At 47.0% G+C, this 11,022-nt stretch overlaps 1 protein-coding gene and 1 non-coding gene across 3 annotated transcripts; both read left to right on the forward strand.

Annotated features, from left to right (window-relative positions):
* Nucleotides 1-1,601: 1,601 nt before the first annotated feature.
* On the forward strand, nucleotides 1,602-9,807 carry LOC140629856 (SURP and G-patch domain-containing protein 1-like). 2 transcript variants are annotated; one of them, XM_072819357.1, is made up of 7 exons: nucleotides 1,602-1,736; nucleotides 6,337-6,443; nucleotides 7,318-7,495; nucleotides 7,865-7,971; nucleotides 9,000-9,145; nucleotides 9,225-9,354; nucleotides 9,610-9,807. In XM_072819357.1, exons 1-7 carry the CDS (start codon nucleotides 1,667-1,669, stop codon nucleotides 9,634-9,636), a joined length of 765 nt encoding a protein of 254 aa, XP_072675458.1. In that variant the 5' UTR covers nucleotides 1,602-1,666; the 3' UTR covers nucleotides 9,637-9,807. The 2 variants fall into 2 exon arrangements, with proteins under 2 accessions (XP_072675458.1, XP_072675459.1); XM_072819358.1 differs by lacking the exon at nucleotides 1,602-1,736 and adding an exon at nucleotides 1,883-2,156.
* LOC140629860 (U6 spliceosomal RNA) lies at nucleotides 8,454-8,557 on the forward strand. Its single transcript, XR_012027682.1, has one exon. It is a non-coding gene; the product is annotated as a U6 spliceosomal RNA (small nuclear RNA).
* Nucleotides 9,808-11,022: the final 1,215 nt, after the last annotated feature.

The raw sequence follows: 11,022 nt of genomic DNA on the forward strand, positions 1-11,022 counted from the left end.
GTCATTTGTATAGCTTATATGGAAAAATGTGTTTTCGTTCTTTGCTCACTTTTAAATTAGTGATAGCTTAAGACAATTGTCTTTTTGTTGTTGAGTTGTAGGAGTTGTTCTTTATATATTCTGGATATTAACCCGCTATTCAGATACATAGTTTGCAAATATATCTTCTCATTCTATGGATTGTCTTTTTACTCTCTTAATAGTGTCCTTTGATGCACAGAAGTTTTAAATTTCATCAAAGTTCAATTTGTTTTTGTTGCCTGTGCTTTTGGTTTCATTTATGAAACCATAGTTAAATTCAAGGTCATGAAGATTTGCCCCTGTGTTCTAAGTTTTTTATAGTTTTGGGACTTTGATCTATTTTGAGGCAATTTTTATATATGATATAAGTAAGGATCCAACTTTATTCTCTTGCATGTGGAGATTGGTTTTCCTGGATTCTTTTTGTTAAAGAGACTTTTCTTTCCCCATTGAATGGTCTTGACAGCCTTGTCTAAACTCAATTATCCTTAGATATAAGGGTTTATTTCCCGGCTCTCTATTCTGTTACACTGGTAACAGTGTCTGTCTTTAGGTCAGTACCAACTATTTGCTTACTGTAACTTTGTAGTAAGTTTTGAAATTGGGAGTGAGTCTTCGAACTTTGTTCTTCTTTTTCAAGCTTGGCTATTGAGGGTCTTGCGTTTTCAGGTGGGCTTCTCCATTTCTGCAAAAACACTGTTGGGATTTTGATAGGGATTGCATTGAGTCTGTAGATCGCTTTGGGCCTTATGGACTTGATAGCAATATTTAAGTCTTCCTTACAACAATAACCAGTCTTCCAGACTGGGAACACAGGATATCTTTCCGTTTATTTAGGTCTTCTTTAATTTCTTTCAACATGATTTATAGTTTTTATTGTATGTGTTCTTACATGGTTAAATTTGCTCCTAAGTGATTTTTTTTTTTTGATGCTATTGTAAACAGCAATAAATTTTTAAATTTTCATTTAGGATTGTTGGTTGGTAATATATAGAAATACAACTGATTTTTGTGTGTTGATGTTGGATCCTCTAAATTTGCTGAATTCACTTGTTAGCTCTGACAATCTTTTGATGGATTCTTTAGGCTTTCCTATATGTATAATTATGATCATGTCATCTGCAAATAGAGATAATTTTATTTCTTGCTTTCCAAGTGGGATGCCTCATTTCTTTTTCTTACCTAATTTCTCTAGTTAGCACTTCTAGTGCTAAGTTGAATAGAGGTGGGGAAAATGGGCATCCTCCCCTAGTTCTGATCTTAGGTGGAATGTTTTCGGTCTTTCACTATGATATGATGTTAGGTGTGTGTTTTTATATATGGCCTTTATTATGTTGAGGAAGTTCTTTTCTGTTCTTAGTTTATTGAATACTTTTATCATTGAAGGGTATTGGATTTTGTCACATGCTTTTTCCATATCAGTTGAAATGATTGGATGGGTTTTTTCCTTCAGTCTATTAATGTGGTGTATTACATTGGTTAATTTTCTTATATTGACCCATGTGATATTGTGGTTTATAAGAAATACATATTTGGCCATTCAGATGACCAAAGTAATATTTCTCATATGTATTTGGTCTTTGTTCACAGTTCCTGGCTCACAGTTCCTCCTAAAACCCTTGGAATTTCCTGAGTGATAAGAGCAATGGGAGCATCTTTTGTTGTATTATTTGGTCTCCGTCCTCAGTTCATGAAAATGCTTCAGAGCCATAAAGGTGAAATGGGGGTCTTGTTATTTTATAATAAGCCCCTTTCCACCACAACTGGGTTTATGTTACTGAGGTGACTTTTGGAAAGCACCTAAGAATGGGGGCTGGTTGCCAGGGGAACCAACCATGAATAGAAGGTTGGAATTTTCCCATACTTTAATTTCCAGGGAAGGGAGAGGGGCTGGAGGTTGAATCAGTCAACGGTGGCTAGTGATTTCACCAATCATTCCTATGCACTGAACCCTCCATAAATACCCAAAGAGACAGGCCTCAGAGAGCTTCCAGTTTGGTGATGGTGTGGAGGTTTAGGGAGAGTGGCATGCTCAGAGCATAGAAACTCTGGGCACTTTCCCCATACCTTCCCAGGGCATCTTTTCCATCTGGCTTTCCTAACTTATATCCTTTTATAAGTAAAGCAGTAATCTGGTAAGTAAAATGTTTTTCTGAGTTCTGTGAGCCAGTCTCAAATTAATTGAACCCAGGAGGGGATCATTGGAACCTCTGATCTATAGCCAGTCAGAAGCATAGGTGATGACTTTGGCTTGCAGTTGGCAGCTGAAGTTGGCTGGGGAGGGGAGCAGTCTTATAAGACTGATACCTTAACCCATGGAATCTGATGCTACTACCTCCTGGTGGATAGTGTCAGAACTGAGTTGAATTATTGGATACTCAGCAGGTGTCTGAAAATTGCTCGTTGGTGTGGGGGACCTTCCGCTGCATCCCCCCAACACACCCACACATTGGAATTGGTACCAGAACTCTATTTAAACAACCCTTGCATTTCTGGGATAAATCTCACTTGGTCATGGTGAATAATCCTTTTAACATGCTACTGTATTCAGTTTGTTGGCATCTATATTCATAAGGAATGTTGGTCTGTAGTTTTCTTGTGGTGTCTTTGCTTTTGGTATCAGGGTAATACTAGTGTTATGGAATGAGTTAGGAAATACTCCCTTCAATTTTTTGGAACAATTATTAGCATTAATTGTTCTTTTAAATGGTTGGTAGGGACGCCTGGGTGGCTCAGTGGTTGAGCGTCTGCCTTTGGCTCAGGGTGTGACCCAGGATTCCTGGGATCAAGTCCCACATCAGGCTCCTTGCATGGAGCCTGTTTCTCCTCCCTCTGCCTGTGTCTCTGCCTCTCTTTCTGTGTCTCTCATGAATAAATAAACAAAATTTTTAAAAATAAATAAATGAATCAATGAATGGTTGGTTGGTAGAATTCACCAGTAATGCCATCTGGTTTTGGACTTTTCTGTGTTGGGAGATTTTTGATTACTGATTCAATAATCTCTTTACTCGCTATAAGTTTATTCAGAATTTCTCTTTGTTCTTGAGTTAGCATCGATAGCTTATATGTTTCTAGGAATTGGTTCACTTCATCTAGATTATCCAACTTGTTGGCTTAAACAGGTATTCAAAGTATCTTTTATGATCTCTTTTTACTTCTATAATTTCATTAGTAATATTCTCTCTTTCATTTCTGATTTTAGTGAGTCTTTTTTTTTTCCTTAGGAAGTCTGCCTAAAGGTATGTCAATTTTGTTATCTTTTAAAAAAACCCAAGTTTTGGTTTTGTGGATTTTCTCTATTATATTTCTATTCTCCACTTCCCAAATCTTTATTTCCTTCCCTCTGCTAGCTCTGGAATTAGTTTTCTTTTTCAGTTCTTTAAGGTGTATAGTTGGGTTATTGATTGGAGATAATTCTTTCTTAATGTGTGTGATTATAGCTATATATTTCTCTTGTAGCACTGCTTTTGCTCCATCCTGTAAGTTTTGGTGTCTTCTGCTTTCATGTTCATTCACCTCTTAAATATTTTCTAATCTCTCTTGGTGATTTCCTTTTTAATCTATTGATTGTTTAAGAGTGTGCGGTTTAATTTCCACATATTTGTGAGCTTTTCAGTTTTCCTCCTGTTAATGATTTCTAGTTTCATTCCATTGTGATCAGAAAAGATTATGATTTCAGTCTTTTAAAATCTACTAAAACTTGGGGCACCTGGGTGGCTCAGTCAGTTGGGCATCTGCCTTCAGCTCAGGTCATGATCCCAGGGCCCTGGGATTGAGTCCCGCATCAGGCTCCCTGTTCATTGAGCAGTCTGCTTCTCCCTCTCTCCCCCTCCCTCTCCTCTTCCCTGCTCATGCGCTCTCTCTCAAATAAATAAAATCTTAAAAAAAAATTTATTGAAACTCATTTTGTAGCCTAACATGTAATCTGTCCTGGAGAATGTTCCCTGTGCACTTGAGAAGACTATATTCTGCTATTGTTGGGTTGCATGTTCTATATACATCTGTTAGGTCTCATTAGTTATGGTGTTTAATCTTCTATATCCTTATTGACTTTTTTTTTAAAAGATTTTATTTATTTGAGAGAGAGAAAGCAAGAGACAGCATGAGTAGAGGGGAGAGGGAGAAGCAGACTCCTCGATGAGCAGACTCCTGGGAGGGAGCCTGACACAGGGTTGGATCCCAGGGCCCTAGGATCATGACCTAAGCAGAAGGCAGATGCTTAACCCACTGAGCCACCCAGGCACTCCATCCTTATTGATTTTCTATCTAAATATCCTGTCCCTTATTAAAAATGGGGTATTGAAGTCTCTAATTAGTATCGTAGAACTGTTTATTTTTCCCTTCAGTTTTGTCCATTTTTGGTATATATTTGTTTTATCTTCTTTCTAATTCAAGTTTTTTATCAATATAGAAATTCTTTCTTTGTCTCTTGTAATCTTTTTTGACTGGAAGTCTATTTTGTCTGACACTTGTATGACCATCCCATCCCCCTCTTGGTTACTGTTTAAATGAAGTACATTTTTCTGTCCTTTCACTTTCAACTTATTTGTGACTTTGTATCTAAAGCGAGTCTCTTGTAGATAGCATCTACATGGATCCTGTTATCTCCTTTAAGCTTTAAAGTGCTTGGATCCATTCTTGTCATAGAAAGCTCAGGAAATACATGATGATAAGTACCATGATTGCCACAGTCAGTTTTGCACAGTCCACTCCAATATCTGCCTACTTGACAATTTCAGAGATGGCCAATGTATGGTCTCATTTCTCCTTTTCTAACACAAACCCACCAGGTTAGGGAGTCTATTGTCGTCCCATTCTGCAGGTGAGAACAGGTGACAGAGACTATCTGCGGGCATCTAGCTTACTGTCCTCCACTCAGCCTGTGCTGCAGTCTGAACCCTCTCAGCCTCCCTCACCCCTGGACAGACAAGCATAGAGGAGTCATAGGTGCCCTGGTGCTGACACTACATTTGTTTTGCAAGGATGGGCCGAGAGGGAAGGCAGCTCACCCAAGTCACATGGCTGGCCTGTCAGCCTTGCCCATCAGTTTTGCCCATTGGCCTTGCCCGTCCAGCTCTGAAGGTGGTCTTTCAATCCAAGGAGTAAGCTAGTGAAGATTCTCCTACACCCTGGGGTTCTAGGTAGCAGGTATCCCCAGGATTGAGGGTGCTTCATGTCAGATTGCCACCAAGTGCTGAACTCTGGTGCCTGCTGTAATGGAGGGTGCTCAGCCTTGCGTGCTGCTCTGATGCGTCCATGTCGTGATTCGTGATTCTGTCTCTGAGGCCTGGCCCCAGCTCCTAGCTGGTGAGGAAGCCTCCCCTGTGGTCTAGTGTACAGGCATAGGCTCTAAAGGCTCGCATCCAGGTTTAAATGCCACTGGCCCATGTCATCCCTGGGAGAGTGTGAGCAGCCCCTACCTGCTTGCTTGCTGGTAAAAAGGCCCAAGGAGAGGGACAGTGGGCAATGTCCAGGCACAGAGTGGACTGCTCAGACCTTGACTCTCTTGCCCTGTTCACAAGGCTCCCACACAGACCTTTCAGGAAGGTATTAGGATATAAACTTGGGGTCAGGGAGCACTTGTGGGTGGTTCTTGGGGGTGAATCCCCAGCCCTAGTGTGGTGGGAGGACCTAGCTCTTTGCACATGCCAGAAGGGCCTCTCCTCTGTACCTCCGTCTGCCCAACTTCTCTCCCAGGAAGCTACTGCCTGAGGGGTGGTGGTTTCCGCCACCCAGATGGGGCTGTCACAGCATCTTCATGTGCATTAGTGTTGCTGGCTCCAGTCAAGCTCCAAAACTGATGCCAATTTAAATGTCAGTTGCTTTGAGGATGGTCGGCTGCCTCCCCGGAAGGAGCTAACAGCTACACAGCTGAGTCTTATGCCAGACTCTGAACTCTTGTGTGTCTATGCTGCGTTTCTTTTCCCTGAAGGGCTTATTTCCAAGAGTCCATGTGTGAATGCACGCACACAGGCACATGCTTATTTCTACTTTCATGTCTCTGTCTTGTCACCCATCAGACATGTGACCTTGAGTGAGGCCCTGGACCTCAAAGTTCTGATGTTGGCATCTGCAACATGGGGGTATAGAGCGTGCGTGGAGAGGTCACGTGAGGGTGAAACTGGGTGCACGAGATATAGCACAGTAAGGCCCTCAGGGTCATCATGTGACAGGAATAACAACTGTTGTGATGTGAGGGCTCTGGCATGTGTGCTGTGTGCTTCAGGTGTTGTCAGCGCATGGGCTCTGTGCCACATGCAGGAGCCGGTCTGGACCCGTGCATCTGTTGCTGACCAGCCTGTGTCTTATTTCCAGTTCAGGACCTCAAGGGGCTTGGCTATGAGAAAGGGAAGCCTGTAGGTCTGGTGGGTGTCACGGAGCTGTCAGATGCCCAGAAGAAGCAGCTGAAGGAGCAACAGGAGGTAAGTCTGTGGGGTAGAGCAGACAGGCTCCAGAGGGGCTGGTGGAGTATTGTCCCCTGCCTCGTCTCACAGTTCCACGGTCATGTCATATTCTTTCTGAGCTTCTCTGCATTGAGTGGATCCATTTCAGGGGAGAGGTCCTTGGGCAGGCATGTCCCTGTCGGCCCCATCCCACCTCCCAAAGGCCTTCCCCAGCCTGCATTGAACCCAGAGTTGAGGCCTTCTCACACTGCCTGGGCAGTCCCTAGGCTGGTGCTCTGCAGCTGCACCCCACCCAACGCAATTGTGGGCTATTCCTGACTAGGTAGGCTCCATTTTAGTTTTCTGTCCACTATCCTCCAACATCCGGTACAGGATAGGCCTGGCTAGCACTGGGTGCCCTGAACCATGTGACATATACTCATTTGATGTTGGGCTGTGTTGGAGTGAGAGCTTGCTTTGCTTCTCTGCTGCTTTCCTGGGGAACTACAGGTATCCGTCTGTTGGTCCTTGAGGACAGCTCACCCCAGTCATCACCTTCAGGCTGGTAGCTGTGCCACCTCAGCCTCAACCCTTCCGTGGTCAGGGGCCTGCGGTACCCTCATTTGGTCCATAACAAGGGTATCCAGGACATGCTGTGCTCCAGGCCAGACTGGGTGAAAACAGAGAAGAGTTCTCCTTGCTCAGCACAGGGATTCAAAGAACCCAGGGCATGCGCTGAAACAAGACTTTGTATCTTCTTGAGCACTTGCTCCAAGCCTTGCTCATGTGTCTGTCCTAGGGAGGGCAGAAAGCGGGAAGGATGAGGGCACCTGACACGCATAGGTAAGGCAAAGGGGCCAGCCCCTTGCACATGTGGTACGTGGCATTGCTCACTGGTATGTGCCGCCCACAGATGCAGCAGATGTATGACATGATCATGCAGCACAAGCGTGCGATGCAGGACATGCAGCTCTTGTGGGAGAAGGCCCTGCAGCAGCATCAGCATGGTTACGACAGTGATGAGGAGGTGGACAGTGAGCTGGGCACTTGGGAACACCAGCTGCGGCGCATGGAGATGGACAAGACTCGGGGTATACCAAGGAGCACCTTGTGGGTGGAGTGAGAGGGTACCTGGGTGAGGCCATGCCCTCTGCACCACAGGCTCAGGAAGCCTCACTCACCTGCTTGGAAAGGCACCTGGAGGCACCACCTGCCCAACTTGTATGGCCTTGAGCAAGAGACTTGGCTTCTCTGTCTCTGTTTCCTCTTTGGAAAAGAGTGGTTCTCTAAGTGTTCACTGCTGTTTGAACATGGCACTTAGCAGGGCTGCCTGTAGGAGCAGGGTTTTGGGTCAGGGTCTCCCCCTCATTCTCCTACGACTCCCTGCACCCTCCCAGGATTCATATCTGTGTTGGGGGGCCACCCTCTTCCTCTCTCACTTTTCCTGCTTCTCTGGGCAGAGTGGGCCGAGCAGCTGACAAAGATGGGCCGTGGCAAGCACTTTATTGGAGATTTCCTGCCACCAGATGAGCTGGAGAAGTTCATGGAAACCTTCAAGGCCCTGAAGGTGAGCTGGGAGGGTCTCCAGGCACCAACCCCTGCTGTGGGCTGTCCAGTAGGCAGCCACTCAAGTGGCCCAGCTCCTCCTGTTAGCCTCACGAGGCAGGCGCCTGAGGCAGCCTCAAGGCCCCCCTCGTTCACAGGATAAGCTGGGCCCTCTTGCCCAGGAGGCATCTGTTGATGATAGACACCGTCTGTGGAGGGATTTAGCAAAAAGCAGCTCAGCTGCCGCTTTAGAAACAGTTCCCAAGCCTTCAAGGAAATTCTGCTTTCAGTGGAGCCAATTAAGTGCAGTTTATAGGCAAAGCATTCCTCAGGCAGAAGCCCCCATGGACTGGGTTCTCCAGAAGAAGAACTTCGCATTCCTCCCATGCTGTCATCATGCTTCTGAGGAGAGACAGCTGACGGGGCACATCCCATGTTATCTTTTAGGGGATTTTTATAAAACTGCTTTTGTACCACGTAACCTCATCAACAAGGCAGTCACCTGTGCTTGCTTCAGCAGCACATGTACTAAAATGGAAATGATACAGAGATTAGCATGGCCCCTATACAAGGATGACATGCAAATACATGAAGCGTTCCATATTTTTGAAGACCACGGGTGGGGGACATTTGTCATAAATAAACAGTAACCCCCCCCCCCAAAAAAAAAAATCAAGGTGGTCACCTTATTGACCACATCTTCTCAGCATTCTGTGCAACGAATTGCCCTCGGAATGTAGGGCTTTTCTTTGTTGATGAACCATTAATCTTTCCCGTGGTGGGTAAGGCCTGTGTGACTCGTCACTTTGCCCTCTTTTACTTTGCCCCAGGCAGCTTGGTACAAAGTCTGGCCCTAGGGACCCTGAAAAGGAACATCTTGGTCTGTTGTCAAGGAATCTGACTTGGTACAGAGGATGCAGTTGGGCAGGTGGTCCCAGCAGTCAGTGAGGCCATTGGTGGTGGGCGGAGCGGAGTCTAGTGTTCAGGCCAGTGCCAGGACCTGGGACAGTTGCAGCTCCGGTAGATGACAGCCACCTCTTTGCCCTGCAGGAGGGCCGAGAGCCTGACTACTCAGAGTACAAGGAGTTCAAGCTGACGGTGGAGAACATCGGCTACCAGATGCTGATGAAAATGGGCTGGAAGGAGGGCGATGGGCTGGGCTCAGAGGGCCAGGGCATCAAGAACCCAGTCAACAAGTGAGTGTATGCACCCTCTGCAAATCCTCCTGCTGGCATCAGGCTGGTCTACTCACTTGGTCCTGTCACCCCCCTGCAGAGGCACCACCACAGTAGATGGAGCAGGCTTTGGCATTGACCGGCCAGCTGAGCTCTCCAAGGAGGATGATGAGTATGAGGCCTTCCGCAAGAGGATGATGCTGGCCTACCGCTTCCGGCCCAACCCCCTGGTGCGTGTGTCCCCAGCCCCCACCACAGCTCCTGGCTAGGCTGTCCAGAATCTCAACAGGGGAGATGCAGTGCTGGTAACAGAGCTGTCCCTCCTTCCCCAGTCCAGCTAGTCCAGGTCTCACTAGCAGCTCTTCCACCTCCCTCCCCTCTGGAGAATGTGAGCTCAGCTTTCCCTGGCATGTTCTAATGGGCAGGAGGAACTGCTGTCTATGGCATTGACCCCCTTCCTGTGTTATCTTTTTTGCCTCCCACAGAACAACCCCAGACGGCCTTACTACTGAGTATTCTGGAAAAACCACAAATGTATTTTCCAAATGACCGACCATCCCTGGACTGTGGAATGTTCCGGCCTGCATTTCTGCCTGCCTTTCCCGTTGTCTCGAGTGTCGTGCCGTGTATTAAAGTTCCAGTGCTTGCCTACCATGGCAGCCTGGTTTTGCCATCACCAGAAACCCCTCTGTTTCCTTTAGCAGCGGGGCTGGACTGGGCAGCTGGGGCTGGGATGCTGCTGGGAAGATTCCCTAGTGCCTAAGAAATACAAGAGAACCACCTAGACCTTTGTCTGCCTATGGGGCCATCATCAGCCTAGGTTAGAGTTGGGAGGATCTACAGACCCTCTGAGAGGGGCTGGTGGCTGATCAGTTAAGACCTGGCTGCACCTGGACGAGGGGCATCAAGGATCTTCCAGTGTAGCACTGTGCTGCAGGAGTTAGGTTGGAAGGGGTCCCAGGACACTGCCCAGCTATCCTCAGATCTGCTGGGCAGGTGGACCTAGGGCACGCCTGTGCCAGTCACCTCACCAGCAGGTGGCGCTGACAGCCCCTCCCTGCAACTAGCCCTGGGTCCTGTCCTGCCAATGGGTTGGACACATGAGGCCCTGGGGCTTGTGCCTCTGGGAGACAACTTTGTGGACAGATGAAGCATGCCAGGTGCATCCAGGACTGGGGGGTCTCAACAGCAAAGCCCAGCCTGGGATGACATATGCCACCCTGTCATCCCCTCCATGGACATTGTTCCCAAGGCAGGGCAAAGAGTAACATTCGCATGTGTGGAGGCTACCCAGTGGTCCTGGGTCTTTAGCACAAGAGTATCTCTGGGGGGAAAAAAAGTAGCTCTGGGCAGCCAGAAGCTCCCCTGATGGTGACCCTAGGCCTTGGTCACAGGTATCTCGCCATCCAGGTCAAGGTCACCCTTCAATTGAATTAGTAACCTGGAGGCTCTCCAGATTCAGCCCATGGACTTGACTCCCAGGCAAGTGGAGAGTTGGAAGAGAATGGCACCCAAATTCAATGTGCATGTACAGGCATATCCTGAACACAGGTGCAAGGCCAGGTTGCTAGACAGAACCGGATCAGACACCCCTGGCCCTGCAGGGGTGGGCTAGGGTGGCAAGGCTTCCTGGAGGAAGGGATATTAGGATCTGCTTTAAGGGGTGAGGAAATACTAGAGGGTCCATCTTGCAGACAGAAAAGAGGCCTGGGGGTGTCGGCACCACTAGAATTGGGAAAAGTCAAGAAATGAGACTGGAGCCTCAGGTCAGCCCAGAGGAACCTGAACTTTAACCCCGTGGGCAATGGACAACTGGGAGGGAAGCTGTCAGGTTGGTGGCCAGAATATCATCTTGTCACCCAGGTTCAGAGATGGGACCCAGTTGGCACAAGGCCAAG

This window comes from Canis lupus, unplaced genomic scaffold (genome assembly GCF_048164855.1).
Source record: "Canis lupus baileyi unplaced genomic scaffold, mCanLup2.hap1 Scaffold_283, whole genome shotgun sequence".
In the NCBI taxonomy this organism is placed as follows: domain Eukaryota; kingdom Metazoa; phylum Chordata; class Mammalia; order Carnivora; family Canidae; genus Canis; species Canis lupus.